Raw genomic sequence first — 17,690 nt, forward strand, 5'->3', positions numbered from 1 at the left:
TTGATTCAATGTATTACTGTTTTTTAATATTTAGTGAGAGTTGCATTTTTTTTATTGGTATATGTACTTGTGTGGAAGGAGGGGGGGGTGTAAACTATTAGAGACACAAAGAAGAGGAGATCACTGCTCTAGATGAATCAGAAACCCAAGGTCAATGCTGTCACTGGAGGTGAAGCTTCCAGGGAACATTACAATTGCTTATAAACCCCTCCCCCCAAAAAACAAAGAAACAACAAAGAAACGAACAAAAAAAAAACCCCTCAGGATCTTGAAAAGAAGCCTGAAGGCTTTTTCCATACCACTTACCTTCTTGAGCCCCTTCTGGGTATAACATTAAAGAGAAACCTGTCCCTCTCTTTATTATTCTGGCGAGGGGTGGAGGAGAAGGGCTTCAGGAGTTAGGAATATTTAAATTAGTTTGATCATAAATCTTTCAGCATTTTAAATGAATAACAAGAAATGTTGACACTTTCTCCTTGTTTTCTTGGTGTGGTCAATGTCTCAAAAATCTTTTCATAATGTTTCTGGTATGATTTCAACCTCTCCCTCAGAAAATGAATCTGGAACCAACTTACTCAATAGTACTTCTCTGCATTACTGGAACTTTACTATGTGTTCCACAGGACAAAAATATGAATGCTTGAGCCAATTTTCAGACAGTTCAGGCACAGAATTGCACTCAATCCCTGCAGCAAAACACACACATTGACTCTGCATGGACATGCGTCTAATGAATTATTTGCACACGGTTATTGGTGCTTCATGCACAAATTCAGTGATGATATGTGCAAATTAGGGGTACACATTTGTCCATCTATAGTGTCAGGGAATCTGGCCCTTAAAATCTTTCTTTAATCTAGCTGAATGACAGCTGCTACAAATAAAGTGCTGCATGCTTTGTAAAGCACTCTTGGCCAAACTCCAGCCCTGCACTTCACATACCGTGGCAAACCTCAGTGGCTTTGTTTTGTTTTTAATTCTGGGAGGTTGCGGGGGGAGGGCAAGGAGCAGGTAGATATTTGTGCATCTGCTGGGAAAGAGATGTTGTCTCAAAACGTGTATTCTACTTATCCTTGTTTTGCTGCAAAACATCCATTGTAGATCCTTTTGATATCTGTTCTCAGACCAGACTCCTACACCAACCCGATTCCTGAAGAACTGTGAGGAAGTGGGCCTCTTCAATGATATTGACTGTTCCTTAGAACACGAGTTTAGAAAGGCACAAGAAGAAGAGAACAATAAAAGGGTATGTTTTAGTGCAACGGACTCTATCCCTTTTCCCACCCCCTAAGTGTTTATGGATGTTGTTTGAAAGGTAGACCTTCATTACCTGGTAGAACCTTTTTTGGTTGGAAACTAGGTGGCACTATAGATTGTGACATGTTTTCTAACCATTGTAATCATTGATCAAAATGTATAACCAAGCTTAGATCTCTCAAAGTGTCTTAGCCAGCTTTTGATTACTAGGTCCACACTTAAGAAAACCTATGCAAACCACATGCCTCTTGAGGGAGAGACTTGGTAAAATCAAATGTTCTGACAAATAGGATTTCACACGTGATTCCTTTCACTTGCTAAAAGATGTTTTGGGGCGATGTGGAGAGGAAGCAGAAGAATGGAACTGGCATAGAAATACCTCTGATCTGATTTCTGCTCTTGCTAAGTAACCCCCATTGTGCCTCTAGATTTACTTTTCATCACTCCTAATTTTATCTGATATAGATTGTATTTTTGGTAAAATATTCAAACTCAAGGGAAAAAAATCTAACTTATAGGGCAGTGATTCTCAAACTTTAGTAATCCAAGGACCCCCATTTTGATTTTAAATTTTTTGGGGCTCCCCAGCTGAGCCCCTGGTCCCACCCCTACTCCACCCTTCCCTCCAAGGACCCACCCTCGCCCCACCTCTTCCCACCCCCTGCTCACTCCATCCCCCCTCCCTCCTTCACTTGCTCTACTCCACCCTCACTCTCATCAGGCTGGGGTAGGTGGTGGGGTGCAGGATGCAGGCTCTGGGTGGGAGTTTGGCCATGGGAGAGGGTTGTAGTGCAGGCTCTGGGAGGAGTTTGGGTACAGGATTGGGTAAGGGGTGCAGGCTCTGGGAGGAAGTTTGGGTGTGGGCTCTGGGCTGGGGCAGAGGGTTGCGGTGCAGGGTGTGGGCTCTGGGAGGGAGTTTGTCTGCAAGCAGGGGTGAGGAGTGCAGGCTCTGGGCAGGAGTTTGGGTGGAGGAGGAGGTGAGGGTTGCGGGGTCTGGCCAGCTTGCTCCCGAAAATGATTGGCATATCTCTCTGGCAACGGCTCCTAGGCAGGGAATCCGGGGGGTCTCTGTGCACTGCCACTGCCCGTAGACACTGCCCTCACAGCTCCCATTGGCTGCAATTCCCGGCCAATGTATCTGCAGAGTCGGCGCTCAGGACGGAGGCAGTGCACGGAGACCTGCCTTAGCCCTGCTATGGCTCCGTATGCTTCAGTAGCTTCCAGGAGATGGGGCAGGGGGGAAGGAGTTGAGAGAGGGGGAGGAGTTGATCAGTGGGGCCTGCGGACTCTCTGGAGTCCCCTTGGGGACCCCCAGGGGTCCGCGGACCCCAGTTTGAGAAACACTGTTATAGGGTAAAGGTAGAGAGAAACTACAGTTCATTAGATCATGTGTCACATTTCCAAATATGGACCTGGCGTCTGTAAAGTTAGGAGCAGCTACGTCACTTTACAGTGGGCTAAGTATGCTAACTCAACCTGACTCAACATCCTCGCATTTGGGCTATCATAAAGCGTGGGTATAATTTAAAGGTGACTATAATGAAGTTAAATATAGTTAAGGGATAAATAAAAGTGATGGATGAGTTGCTAAAACTTTCAAATAAGCACCCAACCTTTTGTTTGCTTCCCTGAACTGAAACATATCTAAACAAAGTGAGGCTTCCATCCTCCTCCTCCTGTGGGATCACCCAGTCAATCCATAGCTTCCCTCCTTCCTCTTTGCAACTCTCAGAAATACCTCTCCTTAACTTTCCTTTGGGTGCCAATTACCTCTCAGCAATCCTCACTGCTTCCCCCTTAATCTATCACTTGGCAAATAGGATCCGCTGCTATTGAACTTCTTGTTACAGGGCCCAGCTAGTCTGATGATGATCTGTATCTGTTAGTCTAATTTAGGTCTTAAACAACAATTGCAGCTAAAATAAAGGAGGTGGGAGGGAAACAACTCCCCCTTCACTGCTAAAACCAGCAGGAGGCCCATCTGTACCCCCTAACTCTTGGTTTGGGTAAGCAACAGTCCCCCATAGTGCCCCTGCCTCTTTGGCTGGGGTAGCGAGTGCTCCCAATTCAGGTTTGGTCCACATTAACCACTGTGTGGTGTCGGTTGTACTGCGCCTTGGCTGCTGCAGAATTCAGAGTGCACAGACTCTGGGACTGTGCATGCCGAGGTGCACCCTAAGCTTATGAAATCTTAAGCAAGCAGCATTAAAGGCCTTGCAGTAGGATTTTTGAGGTACTATAGGAAAACTTGTAAAGGACGAGAGCTATGGGGGTTCTTGGAAGGGGCCTACCGCCTATTTCTGTGCTGTGAAGAGGAAGATGAGATGTGTTCAAGGTCATGGGAAGGGAGTCCAAGGGGTTATTTGAGAATGGTTTGTAGGAGGCAAAGAGGCTGGGGTTAGATATTGGAGAGGGAGGAAGGCAGTCGTAGCCATGCTGAGGGCAGGAAGGGGCATGCTCGAAGCATGAAAGTGTCTGGGTTCTGGTTAGGGAATGGGAAAATATTCTAGCCAGCTCAGTCATTACAGACTCACGTATAGGATGAGTGTTATGAAACAGCCACGTAAAGAGAGTAAATGTGTCTAATCTTAGATTGATTAGTGCTAGTATTAGTGCTAGTATGAACAAAGTTGGCAGAAATAGCAAATTAGGACTTTTTTTGTGTTAATATTTCTACACAGATTATCAGTGCTGAAGAAGATTCCAGTGCAGCACCTACAGTGTGGTATTTATCTTGCAGGAATAAGAGACGAGCAGCAATCTGATGATCTTGGGCCCTGTGAAGTTAACCACAAATAATACAGTATGATGTTGCAGGGTCAGTTTCAGCTAACCAGGGGTAGTCGCACAATCTGATTAAAACCCAGACTAGGGCATCATGTTACTTGATAATTGCCAGTTGTTTGAGGTCCTCTGGAGGTCTTATTCTGCCCTCCTGTCAGCCACTGGAGCTGCCATGAGCAATCTCCAGGGAGCAAAATGTGTGTTTTTCAAAAGAAAGGCAAAAGTCGAAGAGGCAAGGTAACGTGTAATATTTGTTCTGTGTTTCCAGTTAGCCTGCTACACATTCATTCCTACATTACCAACTAACTGTAAGATATTATTTCTGAAGCTGGCCCCACTAGGGCCACACGCAAATGCAATAGACAAAGGATACAAAGGAACGTGACTCCTTCACATGTAATACTCATGAAACGCTCTTAATAGTCCCACTCTGAAGTGGAAATATAGCTTTCTGCAGCCATCTGCAATGATGGTAAGTAGGTTTAATGTGAGCAGCCCAGAGATGTTATGCATGACTGAGAAAGGGCTTCCAAAATATTTTGGATTAGGAGATTCTTTTACATGGGATTGTGAAAAAATATATGTTTATTTTAGTTTACTTCACAGTGGCTAAAGAGAAAACAGCATGACACAGAGATTCTATGAGAAAGAAGACAGTTGTGTTTTTTTAACTTGTAAGTTTCCTTATTTGAAAACTTCAAGGCTATAGTTCAGTAAATTATTTTCTTTTTAAAACATGAGACCATGTGCAATCCACAGAGTCATAGAAATGTAGGGCTGAAAGGGACTTTAAAACGTCATCTAGTCCAGCCTGCTCTGCCGAGGCCATCCCTGACAGGTGTTCATCTAATCTGTAGTTAAATACAGGCAGGCCTCGACTTTACGATGTTCGAGTTACGACAAACAGCACTTACGACGCTTCTACATAGATACCCTGATTTGACTTACAACTGTAGGTTTCGAATTTATGACACTCGGTCCAGCAATGGAGTAGATTGCGGTTCTGAGTTCCAATTTACGATGCAATTGTTAGGAACTAATTGTGTCATAAGTCCGAGGACTACCTGTATGTTCAATGACAAGGATTCCACAGCCTCCCTCGGAAGTCTATTCCAGTGCTGAACTATCTTTATAGTTAGAAAGATTTTCCTAATATCTAACCTAAATCTCCCTTGCTGCAGTTTAAGCCCATTACTACTTATCCTACCTTTGGTGCACATGTAGAACAATTGATCAACGTCCTCTTTATAACAGCCCTTACATATCTGAAAATTGTTATCAGGCCTCCACCCGTCCCTCCCAGCCCAATCTTCTTTTCTCAAGACTAAACTTTAACCTTTCCTCATAGATCAGATTCTCTAAAACTTTTATCATTTTTGTTGTTCTAGCCTCAATAGTCTCACATCCTTCCTAGAGTGTGAAGTGAAGAACTGTATGCAGTACTCCAGCTGTGGCCTCACAAGTGCCAAGTAGAGTGGGAGAATTACCTCTTGTGCCTTACTTATGACACTCCTGTTAATACACCCAAGAATTATATTAGCCTTTTTTGCAACTGCATCACATTGTTGACTCATATTCAATTGGTGCTCCACTATAACCCCCAGATCCTTTTCAGCAGTACCACTGCCTAGCCAGATATTCCCCCATTTTGTAGTTGTGCATTTGATTTTTCCTTCCTAAGTGTAGTATTTTACACTTGTCTTTATTGAATTTAGTTTTGTTGATTTCAGACCAATTCTCCAATTTGACAAGGTTGGTTTTGAATTCTAATTCTGTCCTCCAAAACACTAGCAACTCCTTCCAGTTTGGGGTAATCCGCAAATATTATATGAATACTTTCCACTCCATTATTCAAGTCATTAATGAAAATATTAACTAGTACCAGACCAGGGCAGATCTTTGTGGGACCTCACTAGATATATGCTCCTCCCACTCCAGTCTAACAGCAAACCATTGGTAACTACTCTTTGAGTACAGTCTTTCAACCAATCTTTCACCCACCTTATAATAATTTCAGCTCTAGACCACATTTCCCTAATTTGCTTATGAGAATGTTATTTGGGACTGTGTCAAAAGCCTTATTAAAATCAGCGTATATCACGCTGACAACTCTACTCCTTCCCCCCATCCAGTAGGCCAATAACTATGTTAAAGAAGGAAAGCAAATTGGTTTGGCATGATTTGTTCTTGACAAATCCATATTGGCTATTCCTTATAACCTTGTTATCCTCTAGATGCTTACAAACAGATTGTTTAATAATTTGTTCCAGTATCTTTCCAGCTATGGAAGTTAGGCTGACTGGTCCCTGAGTCCTCTTTGTTCCTGTTTTTAAATATAGATACTATATTTGCCCTTCTCCAGTCCTCTGGTATATCAGCTGTCCTCCATGAGTTCTCAAAGATCATTGATGCAGCTGGTTCCTTAAATATCTTAGCATGACTTTCATCAGGCTCTGCTGATTTGAATGCATGTAACTTATCTAAATATTGTTTAACCTGTGCTTTCCCTATTTTGCATTCATTCTCCCTTGTTATTACTATTAATTGTGTTGAGTCTCTGGTTGCAATAATCCTTTTTAGTGAAGACTGAAGCAAAATAGGAATTAAATGCCTCTGCTTTCTTCATGTCATCCATTTGTAGCTGTCCTTCCCCGCTAAAGGGAAGATCTACACTTTACTTCATCTTTCCCTTGCTTCTAATGTATTTATAGAATCTCTTCTTATTGCTACTTATGTCCTTTGCGAGGTGTAACTCATTTTGTGACTTAGCCTTTCTGATTGTGTCCCTATCTACTTGTCTATTCTTTTGAACTTCCTTAGATTTTGTCCATGTTTCCATTTTTTGTAGGATTCCTTTTCAATTTTATGGTCATTAAAGAGCTTTTGATAGAGACGTATTGGCTTCTTACTATTCTTCTTATCTTTCCCTCATGTCAGGATAGTTTGCTGTTGTGCCTTTTAATATTGGCTCTTGGAGGAACTGCCAGGTCTCCTGAACTCCTTTTTCCCTTAGATTTTCTTCTCATGTGACCTTACCTACCAGTTGTCTGAGTTTGTCAAACTCTGCTTATTTTTGAAGTCCAGTGTTCTTATTTTGCTGCTTTAGCTCCTTCCTTTCCTTAGAATCATGAAATCATTTCCTGATCACTTTCACCCAAATTGCCTTCAACCTTCAGATTCCATGAGAATTTCTGTTTTGATTAAATTGGTTATGTGGTGAATTGACACTCCAAATTAGTTGTGAAAAGCTGCATGCTGTATCCTTAGGCTTGGCAGAATTTGATTTTTTTAAAAATAGTTTTGATGGATAATAATGTTTTTTTTATTTTTAAGCATTATTTTTGATTTTTATCATTTTAAATTTTCACAATTGAGGGAAATTATGGGAGGTCAGACAATAGAAAGGGTCAGACAATAATTACTTAATGAGTTTAAAAAAAATAAAGGCTTTATAACCATTAAAACACAAATTTTCAATATCACGTGTCAAAACATATAAAATAAATATTCTTAAATCAAACACAAATAAGTTCTCAAGCAGTGTTTTTCTTACTTTCCTGTCTGTAAATTTCAATTATTATCGATGGAAATATTTTTAGTTGGTTTATATCAGGGGTCGGCAACCTTTCAGAAGCAGTGTGCCGAGTCTTCATTTATTCACTCTAATTTAAGGTTTCGCGTGCCGGTAATACATTTTAACGTTTTTTGGAAGGTCTCTCTCTATAAGTCTATATGTTATATAACTAAACTAGTGTTGTATTGTAAAATTAAACAGGGTTTTCAAAATGTTTAAGAAGCTTCATTTAAAATGAAATTGAAATGTTGGTCTTACGCTGCCGGCCCACTCAGCGCACTGCTGGTCTGAGGTTCTGTTCACCTAGGCCGGTAGTGGGCTGAGCAGGGCCTGCGGCCGGGACCCCAGCTGGCAAGGGTCCATCAGCTGGAACCCCAGACCAGCAGCGGGCTGTGCGGGGCTGGCGGCCAGGACCCAGAGGGCTGGGGGCAGAGAGTTGGAGTCAGGGCTGGGGGCTGGGTATGTGAGGGGTGTGTGTAGGTGTCAGGGCAGAGGGGGGGCTGGGTATGGGTGGGGGTTCCAGAGTCAGGGCTAGGGTTGTGGGTGGGGGGGGATGAAGGAGTCAAGCAGAGGGCTGGGTACAGGGCTCAGGGCAGGGGCCTGGGGGGGGTGCGGGGCTCAGGGAAGAGGGCGTGGGGGGGTCAGGGCTCAGGGGAGAGTGCTGGGTGACTGACCCTCTAAAAACTCTCAACCCCGCTGCTGCTTGTCCCCTGACTACCCCCTCCTGGAACCCCTGCCCCCCAGGACCCCACCCCCTATCTAAGCCTCCCTGTTCCTTGTCCCCAGACTGGACTCTACCTCCTATCTGTCCCCTGACTGCCCCGACCCTTATCCACACCCCCATCCCCAGCCAGACCCCCAGCCCCCAGATAGGACTCCCATGCCTATCCAGCTACTCCCCACCCCCTGACAGGACCCCCAGAACTCCTGACCCATCCAACCCCCCCCACTCGCTGCCTGCCCTAACCCCTTTCCATACCCCTGCCTCCTGACAGGATCCTCAGAACTCCCAACTCATCCAACCCCCCCAGCTCCTTGTCCCCTGCCCACCCCCTTCAAATACCTCCCACCCTAACTCCCCCCCCACAAGACCCTCCTTGCTCCCGGTCCCCTGACTGCCCTGACCCCTATTCACCCCCTGCCACCTCACAAACCCCAGGACTCCCATGCTCCATCCAACCCCCCCCCCGCCCCTAACCGCCTCCCGGGATCCCCCCCCATCCAACCCACCCTGCTCTCTGTCCCCTGACTGCCTCACCCCTTATCCAAACCCCCCAGCCCTGGGCCCCTTACCATGAGGCTCCACCCAGAGCTAGATACGCTGCTCCGCGGGAGTGCCCTGCCCTGTCCCTCCGGTTGAGCGGGGAGCGTATCTGCCTCCCCGCGGAGCCAAATGCTGCCCTCGGGAGTGCGCAGCCCCAACCCCAAGAGCACTGCGCGTGGCAGCAGGGCTCCAGGGGAGGGGAGAAGGTGGGAGAGGGGCCGGCAGCTTGCTGCTCTCGGCCCCGCGCTCCGGCCCGGGAGCGCAAACCCCGCTGCTTGCCGTGCCGGGAGAGTGGGGCCATTTGCCCACCCCGTGCACATGGCTATGCTTCTGCTCCCTGCCCCCACGGGGGAAGTGGAGGGCAGAGGAGAGTGAGCCGGGCTGGGTGGGATTTTTAGTGGCATGCTGGAGTCCTGGCAGGCTCCAGCGTGCCATTAAAAATTGGCTTGCGTCCCGTCTTTGGCACGCGTGCCATAGGTTGCCAACCCCTGGTTTATATGTAGGCTGTAAATTGGCATTTACTGACTTTTAGCAATAAAAATCTAATCCTTCCAAGCCTATATGTCATACAGCTAGTGCACTGACTCTGTTAAGGCAAGATGGTCTTGTAGACAAGGCACTGGACAGGGACTCAGGAGATCATTGTTTGTTCTTTTCTCAGCTCTACCCTAGACCCCCTGTGTGACTTTGGCCAAGTCAATCTCTCTCCGCTTTAATTCCCAATCTATGCAATGGGAATAATAACCTTTCCTTTCTCCTGCTATTTTAACTGGTAGCTCTTTGGGGGTAGGCACTCTCTTGGTGTTTATGATGGTGCTAGTGCAGTGGGGCCCTAATTTTAGATGAGGCCACTAGGCAGTGGTGTAGTACAAATAGTAATAATTGACCTCCCAGCCCTGAATTTGGAATGACAAAAAGAAAGTAACAAGTGGAGCTTGGTGGTTTCTTTCTACTCTCCATGTATGCTTGTTATCAAACCGCCTGTGTAATTTGGAATAATCTAATGTAACTGGAAGCTCCTGCTCAAGAGAGGCTAAGGCCTGGAAGACAAGGGATGCTGCAGGTCAGGATTAAGTGTATTGACAGAGCCATGTGGAAGAAGCTTTCACAGCATCTGGCTGCACTATTCCTGATTCAAACATCCTGACCGCTAAATTTACTAACAAAATTAAAAAAACAACACAAATAAATTACCTTCTGGAAGCAAGAAAAGGAAAAACTAAAAACCCAGTGGTGCCCAGACCAGGGAGCCATCTTTGTATCTTTGACACTAGGTAGCAATTCATGGCTCTGCCTCAGAGTCTGCAACCCAAATCAACTAGGTAGGCAGCGTTGGCAGATCAGATTATTATCCCAGCCTGCAAGCATGAGGTTTTAGATTTACACTGATCTGAGCATTAAGTATCCAAAGCATTTGTCATGGGTTATATTTGCAGCCATATGACCCTGGGTAGGGCTTGTTGGCAAATCTGCTCATGAGCATGGGTCTGAGAGAGCAGTATCAAAGATGGGAAGAACCGATATCCATCTCCTACCGATTAAATGAAGTTAGCCCATTAAAACTCACCTGCATTCTGTACAGGTTTAAACCATGTTCTGTTTAATTCATACTAGAACTGAGAAGCATGTTGTAGCTCAGCACACAGTGTAATTATGAAATTTTCTATCCTGTATCTCTGGATATGTCAACGCAGGGAACTAGACATCCGTGGCTGGCCCATGCTAGCTGACTTGGGCTTCCAGGGCTCAGGCTGCAGGGTGTTACATTACTGTGTAGACTTCTGTGCTTGGACTGAAGCCTGGGCTATAGGACCCTGCAGGAAGTCTACATAGCAATGAAAAAGCCTTGCAACCCAAGCCCCGTGAGCCCAAGTCGGCTGGCATGGACCAGCCACGGGTTTTGCTTTGCTGTGTAGACATATCCTCTGTGTTCCAGTAGTGTGCACAAGCCATGGTGGTGGGGTGGGAGATGATTCTGTTGTAACATCATTCATTACCCCATTGACTCAGGAAGCAAAACATTAATATTCCCTTCTTCTATTGCATTAGCTAGGATTATTGTGTTCTTTGCTAGGCACCTCATTACTAGAGAGGTTTTGACAACTTGGCAGGAGTCCAGTAAAAAGAAACCAAAAAAATGGGGTTTTGGTGGTGGAACGATTGAACTGTAAGGAAGGATTTAAAAAACCGAAGTATGTATAGTTTGGCTACATGCCAACTAAGAGAGGCCATAACAATCTAACATGCATTTGAAAGGTGTAACCAGGGCTTGCCCCTTCTTCCAACTCCCCCAGGATATTCATTACACCAGCTGAGATTCTTACACATTGGTAGAGTGTAAATAGATCTAAAGGAGGCTGTCTCTTTCTGATACCACCTTACCCATCAACAGTAAATTTGGCCTTATGATTCTGTGATCACCAGAAAATATAGTATCAGATATTCTCTGAACACTTACCAATAGTATACATCACAGCAAGGGGAATGGGGGGGGGACAGGAAAGTCTAGCACCAGTTGCAGTGAAGAATGTGGACCCTGACAACATACTGAGTAGGCATATTTTTGAAAGGAGAGAAAGCTTAGCGGCTCCTCTGCCCATGTCCCAGGTTCAAATTCACCTAGTACAATCCTGCCCTAGAGGTTTGTATATATTGTAGAAGATAAACAGGAAAACAGATCTTGCCTGAATAAATGGGTTTTTGGTTTGTTTTTTATTTATTTATTTTTTTTAAAGAAAAGAGACCGCTGTTGTTCTGTGAAAAAACTGACAGATGGCAGTGCCACAATTCTGAAGAAGAATATTGGATTTAAAAGAACATTCCTTTTGCCACACACATTTAAAACTTGGATGCAAAAAATATAGGATCCTCCACTGATTTTAGTGGCAACAGGAACAGACCCAAAGTGTGGAAGCATCTCCAGTGAATCCTTTAGAAATTAGCAGCTGAAACCAGCAATGGGGGCTATTAGGTGTCTTTTGGCAGGCAAAGAACTACATTAAACTGCTAATTTTGTGCCTGGGGCCTAGATACTACAGTGAAGGGCTGGGGTCCCTGGGCACAGGCCCTGTTGGCCCAGTGGCTAATCCACCACTGTGTATACTGTATTAGAACTTGTATTAGAACTTGCAACGGTATTGGCAAAATGGTTTATACACTATACATTTTCACCTTAGCAAGTATATGTTAACAGGATTCAATTGTAAAAAGGATGTGCCATTGTAGTGTATCTGGTGCAGACTTTCTATGCTGATGAGAGAGCACTCTTCCATTGGCATAATAAACCCACCTCCACAAGAGGTGATAGCTATGTCGGCAGGAGAAACTTTCCCGTCAACATAGTGCTGTCCACACCAGTACTTAGGTTGGTGTAACTTGCATCGCTTATTCACACCCCTGAGCAAGGTAATTATGCCGCAGTAAGTGTAGTGTAGACCTGGCCTAAGTGAACCAGAAAGCAGCAGGCCTGGACCATGTATTATGGTGGTTGGTTTGTTTGATTACAGATTTAGCACAGGGCATTTAGGAGAAATAGCCACCTTCCAAGAAGTGTGCTCCCCCTAAACGATATAAGAGCCATGCTTAGCCACAGTCTAGAAAATGTATAGGTATAAGGTTATGGCTGTGTCTTCTGGGGCCATTGGGCAAGACGTTCCAGATTCACTCTTCTTTAACTTTGGCTTTTTAGGAGACTGTGTGAACACTGTTGGCATTTGCAGTACTCCAAACTGTGGCAGTCTGGAACTTGTCGAGTATGATGATCCCTTTGAGCATTTACCCCATCTCAACACCATTCCCATTAGTTCCCTACTTCCGTTGTGAATGTCCTGAAGCCACAGCATGGCTGCTGAAATGGAACAGGACAGAGAAGTGTGGTATGCTGATAGTAAACATTTCAGAGTGAAGTATTCCAACCCAGTTTGACTCCTTTTGTTAAGTAGTACAAACAAACCCTAAGCTCACCCCCAGAAAACTCTTGACTGCTATGCAGAACTACCTTATGGGTTATTCCCATTCTGATGCTAGGGCCCCATTATGCAAACAGAGCTATCAATATATTGGTCATGGGAGCTATTGTCCAAGGGATAAATCAGCATGTTCAAGTTTACAAAGTAAAAAATCACCCCCCCAAAACCCCAAGAGGTATAATATGTCAGTCCCCAAACACTAAGGGCAAAGTCTTTACATGTTAAAAGGCATCCAGTGCAGCCAGATCCTCAGCTGTGTGATGCATTTAGGTATTGAAAAGTGCAGTCTAGCTAGGTTAGAGGAATTTTTGCTCGAGAATTTATAAGTATATATTTAAAATAAGCCCTTTCAGTGGTAAAGCTGTTCATTTGTCAGGCTTCTTGAGTCTAATACAGTTTTCCAAGGACTTTTCATGCCCCATCATGTGAATTCATTGCTTAAGATAAAGCACCGAGGTACTCAGGTACCCACCATCACTCTATCTGAACACCTCATACTTAAGAATGAACGTATCCTCACAACATCCCTGTGACTTAGTAGGGAGTGTTATTGTTCCAGCCTTACCAGATGAAGAACTAAGGCACAGAGATGGCCAGTATCATAACCTTAGTCCCAGATTTGGACCTTAGCGTCCAAAATATGGGGGTTAGCATGAAAACCTCCAAGCTTAGTTACCAGCTTGGACCTGGTACTTGCTGCCACCACCCAAAAAATTAGAGTGTTTTGGGGCACTCTGGTCCCCCTGAAAAACCTTCCCTGGGGACCCCAAGACCCAAATCCCTTGAGTCTCACAACAAAGGGAAATAATCCTTTTTCCCTTCCCCCCTCCAGGTGCTCCTGGAGAGATACACAGACACAAGCTCTGTGAATCCAAACAGAGTGACTCCCCCTCTCCGTTCCCAGTCCTGGAAACAAAAGCACTTTCCTCTTCACCCAGAGGGAATGCAAAATTAGGCTAGCAAATCCAACACACACAGATCTCCCCCTGATTTCTTCCTCCCACCAATTCCCTGGTGAGTACAGACTCAATTTCCCTGAAATTTCCCAGTAAAGAAAACTTTAACAGGTTTTAAAAAGAAAGCTTTATATAAAAAAGAAAGAAAATACATAAAAATGGTCTCTCTGTATTAAGGTAACAAATACAGGGTTAATTGCTTAAAATAAATATGAATAAACAGCCTTATTCACAAAGAATACAAATCAAAGCACTCCAGCACTTATATTCATGCAAATACCAAAGAAAAGAAACCATATAACTTACTATCTGATCTCTTTGTCCTTACACTTAGAAACAGAAGATTAGAAAGCAGAAACTACTTCTCCAAAGCTCAGAGAAAGCAGGCAGACAGAAAACAAAGACCTCAGACACAAAATTCCCTCCACCCAAAGTTGAAAAAATCCGGTTTCCTGATTGGTCCTCTGGTCAGGTGCTTCAGGTGAAAGAGACATTAACCCTTAGCTATCTGTTTATGACAGCCAGGTTTTCAAAAGTATTTAGGTACCTAAAGATGCAGACATGTGCCTCGCCTGCACCTAAGTCAAAAGCACCCAAGCAAGTTAATGCCCAATTCCTGTTGAAATCAAGGGTACAGAGTGAGAAATCAATGCAAGCTAGGCACTTAACCAGCTTAGGCACTTTTGAAAATCCCATTAGGCGTCTGTTGGCATCTTTAGGTACCTAAATAGCTTTGAAAATCTGTCCCAGAGAAATTATGTGATGTTGTCTAAAATCACACAGGAAGTCTGCCTTAAAGCCTGGAATTGACTCCAGAGCTCCTGACTCCTAATCCAGTGCCCTCCACAGACATATATGTATTCAAGATTATGCATGTTTAGAGGCTGATGACATACACCTCCACTCTCTCACTGAATTTTAATCCTTTTTTTTCTCAGTTTGCCATGCTGGATTTGTATAAGAATTCTGCTGTTGGCATTTCTGCCCTTTGGATAGGTGATCCCTGTTTGATGGATATATTCGTTGCCCTGTCAGGTATTTAGCACAGTCTACTATGTCACAAATGGTTGCTTTTCTGTTCAACTGCACAGGAAGGCCATGAAGACAACACAATTCATGAGACAGGCTTGCAGAAGTATTCAAGGGTTTGCATTTCACTCACACCAGGGTGGCATTTTACCTTCTGCTGACAGGCTGGGTACTCATTTTTCTTTGTAGCAATAGGTTCTGTTTGAAAAGATTTGTGGATTTAGGCTCCACGCTCTGAAAGGAGATCTTATGCTCTTCGTGCAGTTCCTGCCCAATGCATGCAGAGAAGCAGTTTTTGGGCAGGGGGTGATAATGTTTTTGATTGAGCCAGAACCTTTCTTTAACCAGAACCCATCCATGTTCTTCTGAATTCCAGCTGATGAGTCCCAGTGCTCTGAGTAAGATAGCCAGATTGACCTTCTCACTCCCTTTCGTTGTCCCTCTTTGCCAGTGATGAAACTGAGTCATCCTCTTTGAATGTCCTTTTTTTTTGTTTGCTGCAAAAGAGTGAGACTGAGGATTTCATTCCAAGATTTCTTTCATGACCATGTGGCATGTTAATGAAGCCATTCCACCAGGATTTCTCTGCTTTTTTTTCTTTTTTTTTTTTTTTTTTCAAAGCATAGCTTTGTAATTACCTGTTCATATTTCAGCAGCCTGGACTTCGTGGCGCATACTGGAGATAAACCTTCACTGTAATTTCTAGTAAGACTGTCTCTTAGCTAAGGTTCCTAAATCTTGGCAATCTCCTTATAGTGTACACTCTGCTATTAAACACAAACTCTTCACTCCCCAGAACCAGACTGTAAGTGGAGTGCAGCATACATGGTTGGGTAATAAGATACTGCTGATATGTTTTAGAGCAAGGTGCACTTTTACTTTATTTATGAAGATAGACATGGTGGTTGAGGGCTTAATCACAGCTGATAAATCATTTTAAGAAAGCCTATTAGAACCATATGCTGATCCTTTGCATTAGTATGATATGTCTGTTGCTAATCTAATAAGACAAGGTTCTCTCCCTCTCTTCCCCTCCCTTCACCCCCACTCCTGCTGTGTGTGTGAACTCTTTATCTGTTTAAGTGGTACCATTAATAAAATGAGGTGAAAGGAAGAGGGGAAAAAATTCCAGTGTGAGCAAGCTGTGTGTTTCTGGTCATCTTTGTTTAGATGGAATTCCAAAGCCAGCGTAAAAAAAGCTGAGAACAGGAAACATATCAAAGTTTTGGAGAACAGTGGAATGGCCTTCACTCAGCATAAGGTAGTCATTTTGGCCCAGATGGTTACAATACTGTAGCAAGAGAGCTGGGAAGTGAAGTGGGCACACTGACATTTCAGTTACCTCACCTTTCCTGTGCTTGAAGAGGTCTGCTGCAGGAACAGGTTCCATGGCTCTCTAATGAGATCCACATTGGTTCAGTTAGTCAGCCTTACAAGCCTGATTTATCGCTAATTGGTGCATTCACTTGCAGATCTTTTCTATTATTTCCTGATTATCTCCCCACACTTTTTATTATCTTCCCAAAATTCAAATGCTAATAATTGCATGATTTGTCATTTATTTGTAGCTTCGTCTAATGCTTACATGGATATATTTAAAGGATTTCAAAACAGGAACAGCTCTTGCACGGGCTGGATTTCTTTCACTTTGCATACCTACCAGCCATCTATTTGTAGACCTCCCTGGGGACTCTTAAAGCTTTACAGTTGGGATCTCCACCCCGCTTCTCCTCTCCCCAAGTTTCATACTATATAAATAATGGTGATTGTTATTATATGGAGAGAATGTGTGGGTAAGGACCTTAATTTGAGCTCCAGGCTCAAGGCAAATCTAATAAAATAAATATATAAATAAACAGGGCACATCATAAATCTAGTGGGGCAAGAGTATTTTCACAGCAAGATAGAAGATCCAGATCTGAGGTACTGGGAATCTGTGGCAGTGCAGAATGGGAAATTTTGAAAAACTAGCCTTCAGCTATATTTATATACATGTTTAACTAGGTTTACCTTTTTCAGATGTCCTTTAAAACCATTACGAGGTACATGTGTGAAAACTAGCAGAGTGATTGTATTGTACCCTCTAGAGAATTTTGTGGAGGAAAGCAAGAAACCATATTGTCCCTCCTGCTGTCATTAGTGTCACTCACACTATTCACATTCACCATCACTCCACTGTAAGTGGGATCCTCCTTGCACAATGGCGTTGTACAATAATACTTGAAAGTGTGTGAGAGTGTAGTCACATGTTCCCCATGTATGACTTTGATCAGTGAGACACCTTTGTACCCTGGCCAGGGACATCCATGAGCATTTCTAATGAGCCATGCCTCAGTATAGTTCTTTCTAGATAGGAGTTAACTCAGTTTACCTGGTCTATACAGACAGGGACTAAATATAAATGGTTTCACTCATAGGCCCTGGGAAATGTGCAGTAGTTATCCAGAAACACGCTATGTCAAATCACCCAGGGTTACTTTAGTCAATATCCTCTTTAAGAGGCCGCGTGTCCTGGTGTTTGTTCTGGGAGTTGTTACATTTCTAGTATAGCATATGGATTTGGGGACGGATTTGAGAAACACTGTGCATGAGATCTTTGGGAATGGCCAAATGCAAGTCAGGTGGCTGTGGGCAAAAGGCAACTTAAAGCATTCCTTTTGTCTTAATCTTGGTGCTGCGTATTCCACCCTCCTTGGGCTACGTTGGAGCAGCCAGTGGGCTGCTCTAACTTATGCCAGTTTTCACTAGCCACAAGGGGCTGAAATAGTAGCCCAGGGACATTGTGACATAGGGATGTCCCTGTTTTCTAACCATTCCCCTTTTTGTTGCTATGCTGGCAGCAAAGAGGATGTGTGCCT

The 17,690-nt window shown here is 43.9% G+C and overlaps 1 protein-coding gene across 3 annotated transcripts in view; it reads left to right on the plus strand.

Annotated features, from left to right (window-relative positions):
* The window catches only part of CREB5 (cAMP responsive element binding protein 5), a 348,182-nt gene that overhangs the window by 68,341 nt on the left and 262,151 nt on the right, over nt 1-17,690 (plus strand). For 2 of the 3 annotated variants that reach the window (XM_050938658.1, XM_050938659.1), the window contains one exon: nt 1,125-1,246. The exons of the other annotated variant lie outside the window; for it this stretch is intronic. In XM_050938658.1, coding sequence (XP_050794615.1) covers nt 1,125-1,246 — 122 coding nt within the window. The remainder of the gene's footprint in view (nt 1-1,124; nt 1,247-17,690) is intronic. 3 annotated transcript variants of the gene reach the window in all.

The sequence above is a fragment of the Gopherus flavomarginatus genome, chromosome 2 (assembly GCF_025201925.1).
Source record: "Gopherus flavomarginatus isolate rGopFla2 chromosome 2, rGopFla2.mat.asm, whole genome shotgun sequence".
Classification (NCBI taxonomy): Eukaryota; Metazoa; Chordata; order Testudines; family Testudinidae; genus Gopherus; species Gopherus flavomarginatus.